The sequence below is a fragment of the Amblyomma americanum genome, chromosome 5 (genome assembly GCF_052857255.1).
Source record: "Amblyomma americanum isolate KBUSLIRL-KWMA chromosome 5, ASM5285725v1, whole genome shotgun sequence".
Lineage (NCBI taxonomy): Eukaryota > Metazoa > Arthropoda > Arachnida > Ixodida > Ixodidae > Amblyomma > Amblyomma americanum.
In genome coordinates this window covers 168,802,204-168,820,132 of record NC_135501.1, presented here as the reverse complement: position 1 = coordinate 168,820,132, position 17,929 = coordinate 168,802,204, and the positions used below count along the sequence as shown (strand labels likewise).

Sequence of the window (17,929 nt, the reverse complement as noted above, 5' to 3'; positions counted from 1 at the left end):
TAAGTCATGCAGCCAGCCAACGAGAGCGTCCGGGCAGCGATATGGTCCGAACATTTGCGGTCTGGTCCGCTATTAATGCGCAGACACTTAAACTCATAGAAAAGAAGTTTAATTCATGTACAAACATTACACGTAAACAATGCACACAGGGGGGAACGCGAAAGCATCTTAATGGTGTCTGCCGAAGTTTTATCCAGAGTTCATGGAGATTGTACAGATTGTACACAGTAGCAGGGGAAGAAAATACTGGGGACTATGTATGTTACTAAACTTTTCTTTTTTTACAGACTAGAGCTAAACATATGGAAAGCTTGTACATTTTAACAGGTTGTTCTCCCATTCGTCCGGCCTTGTCCTTCCACCCCGTAGAAACTCTTCCGTAGACGTTTTCCTTCACGACAGTAGCCAACCAGCTTGACTGCAATCGTTATCGCGCCTTTGTTGCCCCGTGATCGACGCAAGATCAAGAAAGAGTTCGGCTTGAACCATATTCTTAAAAAAAAAAATCTAGGTACTTCTTTTCGTAGCCGAGGGGCTCTGCTTTCGTGAACGTTAATCGCTGTAGGGTGAAGCTAGGCACAGCCGCACCACTCACCACGATTGTACTTCCGTTTCACAGGGAACCAAAAGATCCACGAAATAAGGCTACGCGAGAGAAATACTAGTTTCGGAGAACACGAACACGAGCGCTCTAAGCAACCGCGCTTGCACCCCCGGACATGGGAGCAGGCGTAGTAGGAGGCGTCTCGCAGATGTACTTCTGCAGCCTCCCGCCGAAGTGTCTCCAGCGTCGGATGTAGGCGTACAGGGTGTCCCCGGGACACGTTCTGCAGTTGGCGTCCCGGTGGCCGTGTAGTGTGTAGTTCGGACTGATCTTGCCCTGCAAAGAGCGACAGACATACTCCAGCTCGTTTATCTTTAGACTGTGAATGCAAGCAAGGGTAATTACCGCAATCAAAGCTGGGCGGGTTTGCGTTTTACAGGGATACCGGTTCAATGAAGAGAGAGGCACTGACTGAAACATGTGCTGAATTTACTTCTCGATTTTTTTTCTAAGACTAGATTTCTTATACTGGTAAACTACGCTGTTCCATGTTATACAACTAACAAGTGAGGTTTACAATTCCAGGTTTTGTTCCCTCTTCTCAGCATGCCTTTGTGGAAATATGTGGGGACAAACCTTTCGCCCCGCCCGCACTCCCACTCCGCGGATGCAGCGTTCCCGCTCGCTAACCGCGGAGGGGTTCTTGCTCGAGGGACAAAGGGAAGGGACGACACAGCGTGAACACTCATATGCTATTTATTACACTTGCAATCAATACACAGAGCGGGCCAGCTAGCTACAAAACATCAACGAGGCATTCCTCGGAAATAGAAGGCTACGTAAGAAGGACTTCCGACTTATCGGCTGGGGCAGGGGCGCGACTTCGGAGGTATCGGCGGCGAACATTTGTATGCGCCGATAATTGCGGACGGGTTTTCCCGTGCGCGCTGCATTCTTGGGGCAAAGCCATTCCCTAGCATTTGCTGGGGAAGGCGGTCAGAGCGCGCGTTTGCTGCGCTCGCTTCTCTGCCTGGAACCAGAAGTCCAGCGGCAAGGCACAACGGATCCCCGTGCGCCTGCCGCGGAAGGTGACGGGAGCATGCGGCTCCAACCGCTCACGACGCTGGCCGGATCCCGAAGGGCTCTCTCCGGTTCCGCAGAATTCCGCGTAACCTACGAGGTGGCGCTCCCGTCGCCGTTCCCTTTACCCATGAGGGAGACTTCCCTCCTCGCCCAGCCGGTGGCTGTCCGTCCCGACGGCCGACGATGAAGATGGGCCGCATCGAAATGGAGGGAGGAAACAGGTTCTCCACACCTTCTGTCAAGGCTAAGGCTCAGCGGTAGAGCGTTGATCGACGTTCCAGCCCGCCTTCAACTTTTCATGTTCATGCTTAAAATTTAAGTCACATTAGGCTAAACATTCTAGCTTCTCTCGCCTGCCTTACGTCCCTGTCCTTTCCTTGCTAAGTGCTAATGTGGATTAGATGCCCTACTTTTTCAACTTTTTAGTTCAGGCGTCCCTGAGCACAGCTGTAACTCCTCGATTATGTGACCACGTCAGAGAAAACACAATTGGTTGACTGCCTTTGCCATAACTTCCCCCGCACCTGCAACGAAAAATACAATAGCTATTTCAACAACCTTTCAAATCTATAGCTATTTCCTAGAAATCTCAGCAGAATAACGCCGCAGTAGCTTAGCCAGACCGGCGAATAGAGGGGGAGGGGGGAGAGAAGAGTGTAGGGGGAGCAAAAAGGCACAAGAGCATACAAGCTTCCAATACCGTCGAAATCAAGAAATGCATGTCACTAAAAAAGGTAGTAGGGTTTTAACGTAGTTAAAACTCGTTTGCGTGCAAATGCATGCGTTTTTATTTCTGCATCGGCTGTTGCTATGCTAGGTTTGGCCAAGGTCACCCTGAAGATCACCCTCCCATTGGCTACAGCTGGCGCGACGCTCCTTCGAACTTACCCGAGCAGCTTCAAATTAGCTACACCTTGCGCGACGCTCCACCAAACTAACCCGAGTCCCTCCGAGGCTTCACGCAAGATTCTTGGATGGGACCATGCTAAGGAGCGCTTTCCCACTAGAAGGCGGTTCATTATTACCGCATATAACGCGTCTCATTCTCCCCTGTGCTTTTTTTTACTGGGGAACCCTTCATATAGAAACATATGTCGTTCATTTCACGGTATTGACTAAATAAAATTCCCCGCGACCAACGGCCTTCGTCCATGGAGAAATCAGGGAAACACGTATACCGCCCCATGAGTTTCCCGGACGTCAGGACGAAAATTCTGGATTAAAAGAGTCAAAATGTTTAAGTTCTAGGAGTAAATCTCTACCCTCGGGGACGACTTCTCTACCCCCCCCCCCCCCCCCCCCCGTCAAAAAACCGGTCATGGGATCGCGAAGTTGCGGCGTCACGAAATTTTCCATTCCTATAAGCGTGCTGTAACTACTACCACTAGCACCACAGCTGCTGCAGCTGCGACTGCTAATAGTTTTACAGCTACGGCGGCGTCGCCATGAACAATGAATAATCTGGAAGAAGAGCTGTGGGCTAAACTCTAAACCTGAATACGCCTATAAGGGAAATAAAAAAGGGGAGTAAGCTCTCCTCTAGCACCCTTCCATTTTAGAAAAGGAAGTGCCCAAGAGAACAGTTTACTCCCTTTTTACTATTTTCTGTTTATAGTGTAGTCATCGCGAGCAGAAATCTGCTAGCTAGACGCAACAGAGTTGAAAATGCATAAATGTGAAGGTTCGCCTGTTGTAATGAACACGCCAGTCCACTGTTTACGATAATAAGATAGAGTACATTTGTATTAAGTAGATTTGCAATTACTCATTATTTGTAATATTGAGTAATTACTCAATAGCATCCAATCAAGAGCAGCCATACGGCGACAAAGGAAAGCTTTACAGCCGTTTCAGAGAGCCTTCCTAGATTAAGAAAAATTTGCCCTGGTCAGCTGTAAAGCAGTCACGTCTTGCTCGTAGCACCGCAGAAACGGACAACGAGCCGTCAGACGTTTGATCCTAAAAATACGCTTATTAATCCTCAGCATGAAAGGCATTTAGCTACCATGCTCGGCAGTCTGTGCCAAACGTCGTCCTTAAAGGGACCCTGAAATTATTTTGATGGAGATATTGTGAAGCAATATATAAGGAGAGGTGGTCTTTGTGAGTACTCACGTCAAATTTGAAAGCTCTGCGTGTAGCCTATAATTTAAAAACAATTTTTAGAACTTGCTGCTAGCAGGCGATTAGGGCGACACCTCGCCGCCAGTTCTTAGCCGCCCTTACCCCCCCCCCCCCTCCCCTTGACGTAGAGCGGGAAATGTGGTAATGCTCCGAATTGACGTAGGCGAGATGAGGCGCGATGGGTGCAGTTTCTTAATTTATTTTTTTCTGGGACATGGGCGTCTCTTATTTGAGGGAGGAGAACATTTTTAATCACCGATATCATCAGTGTTAATATAGCTAGCTTAGGAATTTTTAATGTACGATGACTAGGGGTGGAATGCCGATCACCCGAGCGCTCATCCTAACCTCAGTAAATTAATTTCATGATTCCTTTAAACTGCGGCGAAGTTCACACACAAACCAATGGATTTAGGTCGCTTTAGCGAGCCTTTAGGCGGAGTTTTCTCAGAGCGTCCTCTAGCTAGCACTAATTTCCTTGTGTCAAACTAGCCTACCTTTCTGCACATTACAAATTGGGTACATTTTTAAGCGAACTAGTGAACACAGAAAAAAAAATAGTTCAGAAAATGTGAGCTTGGTAGCACTCCACTGCCGCCATTTTTTTTTTTTGCTGATAGATTTTGCCACAAGTAGTTATGTCTAACTTTTTTTGTATTTTTTGCATTGTGCGCATATTCGAACAACAAAATAGTTCCACGATCCCTAGGGTGTCGATTTCATAAATGCAGGTGGTTTAATATCACACTCTCCGAATATTTGGCAGTTTGCGCGGAATCTGGTACTACGTGCGGTAAAAAAGAAGCTATGTTTTTTTTTTTCATTGAAAAGTAAACGGATTGGCTTTCTAGCGCCTGGTTATGCTATTGAGGCCTTAAATTACTTGTTTTATATCTAAATGATAATTGGCGCATCAAAGGATAAAGGGACAGTCCCGGTGGGTAACCCACCGGTGATACAATGGGTACAAGCTTGGCCCTGGCACGGTGCTTGGCTTATCCGGGGTGAAATGATTAGGAAATGGGTCTTTGACCCCACCTGGGAGTAAACGATAAAGACCCTGTGTCATGCCGTCTTTAAAACCCTGACCTTGCGTCATTCAAAAGTCATCATCATCATCAAAGGTTTAATTTACATTGAAACCAACGCCTCGAATGACAAAAATTTCTGTCCGAAGAATATTGCTACGGTTGTGCTTGTGCTTGGAACGCTCGTGCTTGGTGCGCTCGCGCTTGGAACGCGAAGAGGACGAAGTGCGTTTCTGCTGCTGGGCTTCGCGTGCCCGGTTGTTCGGCTGCGTGGCTGTAAGCTGTTTCCCTGTAAATATATTTTTCCCTTTTGGTGTGCACATCTTCACGTTACATTATTGGTGGAGGTGCTGGGTACAGCCACAGCAAGCCCGGAACTTCGCAGCGGTCGTCAGCTCGCCGGCTCTTCAACCATGACCAGCGAAGGGGCCGCTCCGTCGGCGTCCGCCAACCCGGCGTTCATCATTGCCCATCCGAGAGATCCTGGGACCTTCAACGGAACGGACGGCGTCGACGTGGAGGACTGGCTCGCAATGTACGAGCGTTCCAAGCACAAGCACGACCGTAGCATAATGCTACGGTTGTGCTTGTGCTTGGAACGCTCGTGCTTGGTGCGCTCCAGTGTCGATCAGAGCGGTAACAGGGACCCCGTCCACGTCGACGTTAAGGATGTTCCGATGAGCATGAAGAGTTAAAGGAGGGTTTTCTGGTCGGGTCGTCAGAGCAGCATCACCCCCAGACGCTGCAGCCATCAGTTTTCCGACCGGGAGCGGGCATATGGGGCCGGCGACGAAGGGCGGCGAGGTCGGGGCGATGGAGATCGACGGCGCTGAGGTGACGACGAACGGTTGGTAAGCGGGGTCTGAGCGTTGTGGCCAGAAGAGGTCGTTTCCGAGGGCGAGGGAGAGCGGCGGGAATATGCAGAACCCGGCGGGTAGCGGCTGTAGGTCGAGGACGGACGGCTTCGGCAGTGTCGAGATATGTGGCCAACTCGGGAGCAGTTAAAGCAGATGGGCCTGTCATCAGGTGTTCTCCATTCATCTGGATTGCGGCTGCGTCGAGGGTAGTATGCACGTTCAGAACCGAGCTCCGGGGACATGCGGCGAGCATATGGGGCACTAACTGAGCAAACAGGTTGAATCCCAAGATTGGCAAATTCTTTGCGAACGACAGCCTGCAGGTATAAGGGATACTGCTGGAGTACTGTCTGTTGCGGGTGGATGAATCTACTTCTTGGCGCACAAGTCGTGTCAGGCTCTCAGATGTCGGCAGACGGCTCGGTGGAGTCGAGTCTACACAGGACGATGTCGCAGTCGTATTCGGCAACCGCGTGAACTGCGGAGAAATTCGGCGGCTCTTCGCTTGTTCGAACCGGCGGCATTCCTTGATGATTGCTTCAACCGTTCCGCAGTCCTTGTATACAAGAAGGTTAAAGGCGTCATCTGCGATGCCTTTGAGCACGTGACCTACTTTGTCGCACTCTGACATAGTGGCGTCGACTTTCATGCAGAGAGCTAATATGTCCTGAATGTATGATACATAGGACTCTGTGGACGTTTGTGCACGGCATGCGGGCTCCTTCTTCGCAGCGAGCTGACGCCCGAATGGCTTACCAAACAGGTCACAAAGCACAACCGTAGCAATATTCATGTGCGAGCAGAAAATGGCATTCACCTCAGCCAGACGACTATATTGTCGACGCCCAGGCGCCGGTTCATCAATACGGTCACGTGTTAGCGACGACCACCTTTTGCCTTATTTTCCCTGTGTTTCTCACAGAGGTTCGACGCCGCAACCGAGAAGAGCTCGACAGATGTGCAGGAGCAGCTTCATACGGCAGCGCACGAAGGCAGCTTGCTAAAGCCGAGGCAGAAAAGCTGTCGAACATCGCTTTGAATACGCTCGTAACCCAGCTGGCTTAGGTCCCTCAAAGAGCGCGCTACATGCTGCTCTTGCACAGCATTCGTGCTGACTCGGCCGCGGTACATACCGCATTTTTTTTTATTGTATTGCAGGTCATGTGGTTTTGCGCACTGAGAGCAATTTGTGGACTTGTGGCGCCATTTGTCGGGAAAGACCAGAACTAGAAAAGCGAAGGCAGCGCTGTGGTGACCCGCAGGTGAAAGCGGCTGTTTTGAAACATCCATTTTGTCTACTACTGTGGACTGACAAAGTAATCGAGGGATATGTACCGTCGATCACTTAACGCGAACTCTTAGCACCAAGCTCTTTCCGACGAATAAGATGTTTTACAATCAATCAATCAATCTGGACAAAAGGCGAGCGCAATGTTCCTGCTTCACTCAACGCCAAACACGCTAAGTGTAGCGGCACGGTTGGCCCTTGCTGCTGCTGTCCGAGTTTGTATGCAGTCTTCGCTTCGCGGGAGCTGTCGAAATTCATGCAGCGCAAAGCAAACAGTCATTGATTGGGAGGGGACACGCAAAACAATATCTACGGCTAGCCACCAGCTGTGCGGCTGAAAATCAGATCAAGCAGTTAAGGCATTAAAAAATAATCACAAAAACTGTTAAAAAGCTTAAGAGTCAGTATCAAAGATATCAAGTCAAAAGCATCACTTTGCCCGACAATACAAAATATTGCTTATGGTCAACAGCTAGTATTTTCAGCTGGCTTTCCTGAACGCATAAACTACAATCAGTTTTTCTGTTTTCATTTTTTCTCTCCTCACAAAATTTAGTTCAAGTTTGGCAAGTACTGAGATTCTTTATCCCAAAGTCGTTAGATTCCGGCCGTGGCGGCCGTATACTGATGGAGACTAATGACAGAAACATTTCTATTCAGTGCGATGTCAGCGCACTATAAAGAACCTCACGTTGTTTATAAAATAATGCGGAGTTATCCATTACAGTGTCCCTCATAAACTGTGTGCCATGGCCGATGTGCTTGTGTTACTGCATAATTACAAGATTATTCCAGTCGGTAACCTTTCGAGGGAAATAGGAACACTTAAAGATATTAACTCGTGCGTTTAGAGGTGTTGCCATAAAATCGTGTCGTTCTCTTGTGTTCTAACCAGAGGAATACGATATAATGTTGGATGCATCGATACTGTACTGACCTTTGATTAACTGCACAAAAAATCCTAAACGACGGATGCGGTTTCTGTCAGAGTCTGAAAGCAAACCACTTTCAATAAGGATGTGAGTGATTCATGTACAACCATATGCGCTATAAATAAACCTCAATATTTACTCTTAGGCACTCTCTAATTCAGCAGTGTCAGTTTTAGTGAAGGAATGCCATATTTTATTCTAGCGTGGGGCGAATGATAAGGTATCATGTGAGACCACGTACACTAGGTAAGGCGGAATTCAAAGCATGTCGAAGGAAAAATTGTTTGTGCAGTGATTTTTCTGTGATATTATCAGTGTGTTGTCCACGAGAGGCTAATACAGATCTGAACCACTAAACACGTGTAGCTGGTTACCTCGTAAAGGCAAAAATATTTAGCAGAATAATTAAATACAACAGGTTTTTTTTTCCTGTGTTATACGCATACACGCTATTTTTTTTTTCGTAATTAACACATATTTGCCATCAGCCACATTAAAATTCAATGCAGCTGACAATGTCGTGAAAAGCTCCTGTAGCCTGCGCTTCGCGGATCTTCGCGTATATGCCAGGTGCGCCCCATGAGCAATTTCTTCTATTTATTACGCAGCGTTAAAATGCGGCCCTCTTGTTGTGATTTACGAGATTTTAGCTCTAAATCAGCCCGCAGAGAACCCAGGGCAGCAGTCTTTCAATGCACTCTTTAATAAAGCACATCCGCTATATCGCGACGATCCGTGCTTAGAGACTCTCACTTCTACACAATACGTTTCCCGCAAATGATCGATGGCCTTTTTTCTTTCTTGCAAAAAAAGCAACGCTCTTCTTTTCAAAAAATATTTCTACATTGTCTGGCGTATGAAAGTGTTGAAAGGTTGTTTTATTACTAGCGAGCCGACTTGCTGGCAAAGACTTTCTTGTTGGCACTAGCGGGTTACTGATCTTGCTGTTCTCCATCATAACTGAGTACCCGACGTTCTCCACCTTGTCGGGCTTTGAATCGCCAGAATTGTGAATCCAGAACAATTGCTAGCCACAAACAGTTATGAGCAGCGTACTGTCGTTCCTTTTAACGCGATAATAATAATACTGGGGGGCAGTAGATGCAAAGAATAGCCCCACCACAAATATCTTTCTTACTGAGACTTTGGCAGTCTCACTATTTTACTTTTTGCATTACAAATTGTTTTAAATTTAGATTTTTATATTACCGAACTTCCTTGCTGCACCTGCTCTTTTTATTTTTACTCAGCTTTAACACGTTCAGTGCTGCTGCACTTTTCCCAGCCTTGTGCGTCGTGACTCAGCGGCGGGGCGCCCTTAAATCACTTAAATTTTCTTAATTGTGACGTCACCTACCAGTGAGACTCTTGGAACTGCCAACAGATGGCAATAGCAACTTGGCGCGTGACACATTTTACGCTAGATTGTGGCGGTATCCATCTGGATGTCGATGCAGGCACATTCACTCGCCCAGACTCCCTTGAGAATAGAAATAACAAAGATGAGGTGAATGAATTTGCGGGAAGGTTAGCAAAAAGCGATTGGAAGATTAGCGACTCAAAAGGCAGGGCGTTGATGTCAGGTTAAAAGTTCTGGATTAAAACTGACTTTAAAGAAAAGGGATGAAATTTATAGACAATAAAGCTAAGTCTGACTGGCAACTTAAAAATATAAATACAAAAGGCCCAGCATGGTGGTAAATGCCGCCATCCTGTTTACAATGAAGCACTTTCATACATACATCCATCCATCCATGTGTTTTTTGCTGCCTCCACGAAAAATCTGAGCTGTCCCATGGCATCACCACGCGAATCAGTATCGTGGTCCCACAGCATGAATACGCGACATGAACCACCACTGACCCTCGACGTAGTTAACATATTAAACACTTTGCCTTAATTTCCATACCTAAGCTGCCTGCATTCTCTCCATAGGCTCAAGTTGACATCCTCGATTTTTATTTCCTTGCTTCTAGCTTTTCGTGTTGCTTTATTAATTGTTACTAGCGTTAAGCTTAACTACCTAGTTTTCCAGCATATCTTGCCCGCTTACCCCTTCTTTTCGAAGAACCTCATGTGAGTCGAGTGCATTACTTTTTCCCTTTTTCTGCTTAGTCATCACTGAGCACAGCTGTAGCTCATCGATTAAGCTACCACGTCGGTGTGAAAACAAGTGGTTGACTGGCTGGGTCACAAGTGCGTTCGCATGTGCGGCGCAAAATTTTGCGATTTGTTTTTTCGCTCGATGTATTTTAAACTTAGCTGCGCACATCCTCTCATTCAAGGAAACAATGCCTCGCTGACCTTCATAGGTACAACGAGCTTCTACAGGCGCGCAGTTCAGGCTTTTCTTGGCGTGCTTTGAAAACACTGCTCCGAACATTTGGCGGTCGGAAAATGGCCTGTGACGTATTCAGCCTAGAATGTTCGTAAACATTTCGTCGCATACGTTCTCGTGGATAGCCGTGCCGGCAAGTACTCACAAAAAGATCTGATCATCTTTTCGCATTCAAAGAACCTTTGTTAATATACGATTTGTTTCTTAATCGTTTGGTTTACTGTATTTCTTTCATTGGGTGCAGCTAACAGGCTCCAAGGAACCCTGAGAATTGTAGCCCTCTGAATAAAATAAATATATATTTGTTCTGCACTACTGAGGACAAACAAAAAGCTACTAAATTATGTGCAGTCATAAACGCGTGCATCAAACAGACATGTACGCGAGAACTTCACATATGGGAAAATCGTTCGTTTAGAAAAAAAGAAATGTCGTCGGCTCAAAATTAGTACAGATGTATTGCTACAAAATAACAACTTTGGAACACGGTGGAATAAGAACATAACCTTTTTCTCAAGTCCTCCTTTGAAGATATATATACGTGACACTTTGATGACGCAGCTGCGCATTTTAGTCAGACTCTGCAGCTGATTGCTGCACGAATAGAAATCCTCAACTGTGCTCCGCTAATATTTTTCACAGCGGGCGTAACGGCATGGGCATCGTGTTCTACGTGAATCTCGGTAGATAGCAGGTGCGTAAGCGAATGCAAAATTGGCTACTTACAAATTAGATTTGCATACGGGAGTACAGATAAAGTACAGTACAGGACAGGACAGTACAGTACAGTACAGTACAGTACAGATTCGAATACGACAGTGAAGAAGATGAATTCACGTGGTGCGTACGGTAATATCAAACCCATACATCGCTTATTGCGCCATAAGTGACATTAAATGCGTTATGGATGCAGGGCATCTCGTCAAGCAGATAGTCACTTGGAAACAGTTAACTGAATTATAGGTCGTTCTTGCTCAAATGTCCCAGGTGTGACGCGCGGTCATCTCGGAATAGTCTGAAAATTTCATGGTCTTTTGTGCAGGGGGCGAAGAGGGAGGGAGGGTAATAATACTTCACTAAGCAATTTCTTCTGGGCGGAACAAAAGCAAATTGGTCTTTTGACAAGCCTTGAAAGTTTATGGCTGGGTAAAAACAAGTCCTCCAAAGAAAATGTTTGAAACATACTCGCAACGCTTCAATATACGTATTTGTTTTTTCGCGACCAAATCAGTTCAGAAATTTTGGTTTTAGTCTGTTTTAAATGGCCAGTTTAATGCCTCCAAAGAGCAGCCATTTCGGAAATTCCTCGGGATATATTCTGTTCCTTTCCTGGCTTCTCGTACTATTTTGCGGCGTTTGCAACTCGTCGAACTCAAGAAAAATTTGGCTGCTGGTAGTAGCCAGGCATGTTCCCGAAAAAAACTAATAAATTAAGAAACACCTTTGTCATATTTGGCTTCTGGTAAATCTGATAATAAATATTTGGCATTCTGATCAATCCCGCCTAAAGGTATCTCCTTCACACTCCTCTGTGTTCTTCTCATGCATCGTAACTGGTTGGCCCAAGTGAACACTTGGCTGTACCGTACCAGGGCTACTCCGCAGTCCAGAAGCCTCTTTAGTGCCCAAGCCGCTCTCGGGGTCGGCAGGTGTCGCGAGAAGTCGCCGATGAAAGACGCCGCCAGGGCGTCGCTATTGTGTCCCTTGGTGTGTGCGCCGGAGCGGTCCCAGCCTCGGGCAACGTACACCCGACCGTCGCCCCCGATGAGGAAGCTGTAGCCGAGGTCGTCCCAGCCTGGACAAAGACACGCGAGATGGAATTCTGTGTTGCTATTTATACTCCGTTTTTATGCCTTTTTGCTGCGAGCAAAGGAGCAGCTAAATGGGCCTGAAAGCAGCACTTAGACGTCGCGACGAACGATTAGTCCGTGGGAAAAGCCTAAATGTCGTTGATTGTTTTATTTTTTATTTAAAACATATTGCAGTCATTGAAGGCCAAGCATGGAGGGCAATACAGGTCACAAGAAAAATGCATTTCAGCGCCACCACTGGCAAGAAATCACAATATATAAAACGAACAGGGTGCAGTGCAAATACATGATATACGGTAGAAAGGGGATAACATGAATCAACAGTCAGTGAAGCAAAAAAAAATCATCCCAGTGTTTTTCGTACACTTTCTTCAAAAACTGTTACATTATCAGCAGAAAAAGCATCTCTTGGAAGTGCATTCCACCTGGTGACAGTGCGTGTCTTTTTAAACCTATAGTCGGATACAAGTCAAGGAGAAAGCGGCTTTTCCCCCTCATAGGACCCCTTCCAAGCAATAGCATCGGCTGATTCTCTTGACCCTTCAAGCGAGAATAGCACAAGAATGCAGAGTGTGGCGTGACAGTGCAGAGAGGGGACTATACCCTTTCATCTCAGACTCCTTGTATTGTCACGATAGCAGTTTCGTGAGAATCGGTCGACGCCATTGGCTGGAAAGTAGTCCTTTGACGGGAACAACCCGCTTTTTCTTTACTTGAATCCAACTATTGTCTCTAAGAGAGTCATAGTTGCCTTCCTGGGCCACATGTCTGCAGATGGCACTCAATCGGGAGCAACAGCTGCCCGACCCATATGTCCCTTACACCTCTGCAACATGTCGGCAACATTGTGGTTAGGGCGCAGGCTAACAATATTACGACATACCACGACACCAGCCCCGTTTATCCTGGAAGAAGAGAAATGTCGCTCCAAGAACACGTAGACATTTAACCATACACCACGAATAAGCCGCTACCGCCCCGTCCTTTTCCCCCGACTGCCGACTCTGAGTCTTAGATCCAAAATGGCGCATACTCACTGGCGGGCTAGTGAATATACGGTAATGGTGAGTTCCCATACCTCAGAAGACGTTCAAGCCATCGCAGAGTAGTGATGTCATTGAGGTTCTCGTTCTTATATACATGCTGCTTTGCCATAACGAAGACGCCTTCCGCACTGGATCTTGAAGAAGACACCCACGCAGGCGCTCATCCATTTGGTACTCATAGCCAGAGATTATTTCATCTTTCCCACAAACACATACGCTAGCTCTTTTCGGAGTTACAAGAGAGTTTCAGTTAGAAAGCTCTTAGAATGTTTCGTGATGACGCCCCCGAGTTGAACAGATGAGAGGCACCCCGGACAAGAAGGTCATCGAATGCAAACCTCTTGTGTCCATGTGGAAATTCTGCCAGTGCCGCATCCTCTCCGAGCACGTCCAGTAGTTGAAGCACTCCGGTCCTAACGTGTGGTGTACGAAGAACCGCGGCACGGGTTGAACTTTAAGCCGTTCCTGGTTCTTGGGTGGACGCGCACCCCAGCCGGAGCGGGGCACGAACTGGATACCAGAGCAGGCCAGCATCACCCGGAGTTTGTACCCTGGCATCCACTGGCGTCCCCACAGGCCTGCGAGCCCTGGCTCAAGCAGAGGGTATTGAAGGACAGCTCCGTGAGAATGAGAACTGGAACAACCTCGTTGTAACAAAGCGTGTACGAACTGTGGAACATTTAATGGCGGCTACATCTTACGGTTCATAAATTGCACAGTCACGTTCGCAGGAAAAAAAAATTTACCGTAGAAAACATACTTCCCGCATTCATCATGTATCAGAAATCAGTGCATATCGGTGTGTACCGTCCGAAAGGTCTCATCGAAGGCTATTCAGTGGCTTGACTTCGGCTGCTGATTTTAAGTTATTGCTCCCCGCGGCTCTCGCAAGCTTAATCTAAGTTCCCTAGCTTGATCTAAAGCTTAACCTTGGTCGGGTGTGTGGCGCCCTCTCTGTTTCGAGCTAGGCGCTAAAGCAACAAAATGTAGATTTCTATGGGCACGGAAGATGACGCCACCGTCGTGGCGGCCACCAATCTTTCTGTGTTCGTGCATTTTCTCCGGACATCGATGAATTACTGCTAATGTTTCGTTGCAACTACAGATGACCCTAATAGCTAACACCAGGTTTAAAGGAAACTGCCTGCACAATAATTATCAGAAGGCCGTCAGGCCGCCAGGCCCCTCGAGGCTGACGGCTGTGTATACACGCACGAAAACACGATTTGCTTGTCTCACATGCGTATGGCAAAAATGATATAAATGTGAATGCCATAGCAATAGTAAAAAAAATTATTGTGGCAGAAATGCCATAAGCCATAGAAAGTGAGTATTCAGTAAACGCGTTGAATGCGTGTCTTTGCCAGAAGTAACCAGGCCGAATGGTTTGCTTCTCAGCTATAAACTGGAGCAATTATGTTACCCCTCGAGCTAGAAATCTCTATAAGGTAAGGAGAACACTTGCCCTGGCCATTGAAGACCTTTTGATCATTAGGGAAGCTGTAAGGACTTCACAATACTAGTGAGAAGCAAACCATGAAACCTGGTTACTTTTGGTAGACTGCACATGTCTCACGCCGCTTCAGAGTGAGAGCAGAGAGCAAAATGGCCGCTTATTTTTGCAACGTGAGCTCAGCATTGTGCGCACTCTGTGACAATAGTGATGTCATCAGTCTTATCCATACAGTGACATATTGGGCGACGTAGGAAGGGCACTGGAAGCGTGCGACGGCCGTCGTTGAAACGAGAGGATGCAATGTTCCGTGAATGATGCCTCCACTTGTTTACTTCCTGGGTGTAAGGTTCGACGTTCGGACCGCAGCGTGCTGAAAGGAACCAGCATGAGCGGTATCTATATCTGTACGCTCTGGAGCTTAAGAACATTCAACTATTTTCGACGGTGTTCCTCTCTACTCGGGCCTGCGACGCGTATGCGGCACAGGCTGAGCACACGTAATGATGTTCATGGAATCCGGACCTTCTGGAAAACAAGCGAAACTTGTTTGACCTTTATAAAGTACTTTACGGTATTCGGTGTCTATATTCAAAGGAACTGAAATGATAACCTCAAGGAGCATGCATAGCCTTGACTTTACCTTACAGTCGAAGTATAATGAAGTATTTTGTTGTTTTTTTTATGTTCCACGTTCCCTCTTTCCCTTTCAGTTGCGGTGCGTAGACCATACCACAACCGCCATGGAAGCTGCCGAAGTTCATCCTCACCGCTTTCATCATAAAAGGTGAGTCAGAACGGTTATGAAAATTTTAAGTTCGTTACAGCCCCATTTATGTTATTTTAATGGGTTGATGTATTGACCGCCATAGCAATTGCACCTTCTTATAGCGGAATGATGACTTAACGTCCCGAAGCGACACGTAGGGTATTAGGGACGCCGTAGTGGAGGACTCCAGATTAATTGAGACCACTTCGGGGCATTTAACGTGCACTTCATCGCAGAGCACACACGCGTTGTTTTTCATTTCGACAACAAAATGCGGCCCCCGCGGCAGGCATTCGACACTGCGAGATTGGATCAGCAGTCGAACGCTTTAGCTAAGGAGCCACCTGGGCGGGTTATTTTTACTTCTGTATTACAATGACTGAAAATTACCGTCGTCAGCATCCTAACGATGCCTATACTGCAGGACGAAGGCCTCTCTCATATCCCTCCAATTAACCCTGTTCTGTGCCTACTTATTTAACTAGTTGTATATCTCTCCAGTCCTAGGGGATGTCCCCTCTGTATTCCGTTGTTGGTGGAAGCGATATGTGCAGATCCTCGAGGACTCGTCTATCAGCTTTGGTCGTTGATAACCGCATTATTTGGCTTGATTGGTGAGCTTCGAGTAGTTCTTCCGGCGTGTTATGCATTCCAAGGTGGAGAAGGTGATCAATGGGCGTGTTGGTGGGGAGTCCAAGCGCCTTCTTGATGGCTGCTCTGACTACTGCGTCTAATTTCTTCTTGTCGCCCTGCCGCAGTTTGCGGTAGGGTACTACATTTGTTATTCGGCTAATGACGAAAGCCTGTACCAGGCGCAATGTCTCCTTTTCCGAGAGTCCACCGTGATTGCCAGATACCCTGTCAATCATCCTACTGATTTGCTCGAAAAAAAAATTAAGAACGACGTCATGGCGGAGGCAGTGTTTTCGCCCACAGCGCTATTTCGCATATTTGCAATGACGCATGAACCGAAATATACAAGACACAGTGAATATATTTTGCGCGCTTAAAGCAAATGTAAGAAAGAGTATGTCGGCCTATTGCGACCTTGTTAGGGAGTTAGCGCTTCCTAGGAGAAATTTCGAAAACATCGAAACTGTCAGGGGAGGCTATTTTCATGAATGTTTTCTCCGCCACTATACAGAACATCTCCCTTAAATTAGCTGACTAGACAAAAGCGCATAGAAGTGCTAAAGAAGCATATCGACTTTCCTTGTTATACGTATCCCGAATAGCGCACACAAAACACTGTCTCAAATCTGCCATTTTTTTAATATAGTAGTCTTTTTCAAAAATGTAAAAAAGGAACCTCTAATTTCTTTAGAATTTAAGAAACAAGTGTCAGGAGGAGGTGAAAAAGAATATAAAAAAATATAGCATTATGTTTTTCTTTTTTTTTCAAGAATTCTGTCAAAGCTCAAAACATGTAGTCTCTCGAGCATCACCAGATTCGTCTGAATGGAAATGCAAAAGCAGCAAATACACCACCCGCTGCTCAAAATGTTCTCCATATGCCGAGACTGGTGCCTATACAGTCAGAAGGGAGCATACTTAATTACACTATTATGCATTATTCATTGTGCATCACTGCATTTTTATATTGTCTCTCCGAGTGTGGGCAACAACTGGGAGTGCGGCCACTTTGATTATCGAGCGTTCGCTGCAGAACATAAAGCAAAATGCGTGTACGAGCACCATGACCAGTGCGTGGCATCCGACGCTAGTTACGCCGTACGATTGCATTATAACCTCATTCAGTCATCGGGCCTCAGACACCTTAATTTTATTCCCTACGCTTTATAAAAGGTGAGGAAAGCTGCTTGACAAAGGACCTCGCCCTCTTTCACAATCGACGAAATGTCAACGTCGAGGCGAATAGCAACAAGAATGTTAAAAACGGAAGTTTATTTTAACAAAACACACTTCGGGCAAGCACGAACGTAACAATGTATGTTTTCAAAGTGCACAAATTCCTCCTATGCTGACTGCTGATGAAGCACCTATTACTGGAGTACCGGATGGGTTAGAGTGGTAACCAAGCTCAATTCATCAGGCCGATCATCGCAATGGCCTCGATATGCGCAACGGACACAGTGATTTTCCTGTTGCCTTCTACGTCGAGGACAATTTTCTTTCGTGTTCACAACTGCCAACATAAATCTGACAAAACATAGCGAGGGATTATCTGTTTCCTCCTCACCTGGAGTCGCGGTCTGAAGCATAATTCCGATGAGGAGAACCACGAAGACAAGCCCGCGAGCCATGCCGAATTCCCACATCCTCCCAAGAACGTCCGGGCGCGTGTTATTCTTTCTGGACCTCGCTATCACATCGCCAAATGCTCTCGGGCGGCTCGGGTTCGCGCATCGTGCAGACCGCAAGCAGCTTTGCCAGTATGATGTATTGCCTCTTCTAGGTACCCTTCTATGCACGCAGGGAACAATGCGTCTGCGTAATACTGAAGGGAAAACTCCAGTTGCGATGAAACATCCCCTCTACCCCCACTCTCTACGAGCTCCACTTTGTCTGCCTCCTCTCCCCTTATTCGTTTCTTAAAGCTGTCGTCATATCTTTTTGAAGCAATTATTTTGTTCTGTAGTGTGCCGAGGCCGGCATGCTGTCTCTCTAGTTCGGCCTGCTTCGCTTCCTTGTTATT

At 46.7% G+C, this 17,929-nt stretch overlaps 1 protein-coding gene across 1 annotated transcript; it reads right to left on the bottom strand.

The window, feature by feature from the left end:
- Positions 1–73: 73 nt before the first annotated feature.
- Positions 74–17,696, bottom strand: LOC144133013 (peptidoglycan-recognition protein 1-like). Its single transcript, XM_077665800.1, has 4 exons — positions 17,474–17,696; positions 13,390–13,638; positions 11,784–11,989; positions 74–880 (listed from the first exon to the last, which is right to left on the bottom strand). Exons 1-4 carry the CDS (start codon positions 17,550–17,552, stop codon positions 692–694), a joined length of 723 nt encoding a protein of 240 aa, XP_077521926.1. The 5' UTR covers positions 17,553–17,696; the 3' UTR covers positions 74–691.
- Between the last annotated feature and the right edge of the window lie 233 nt (positions 17,697–17,929).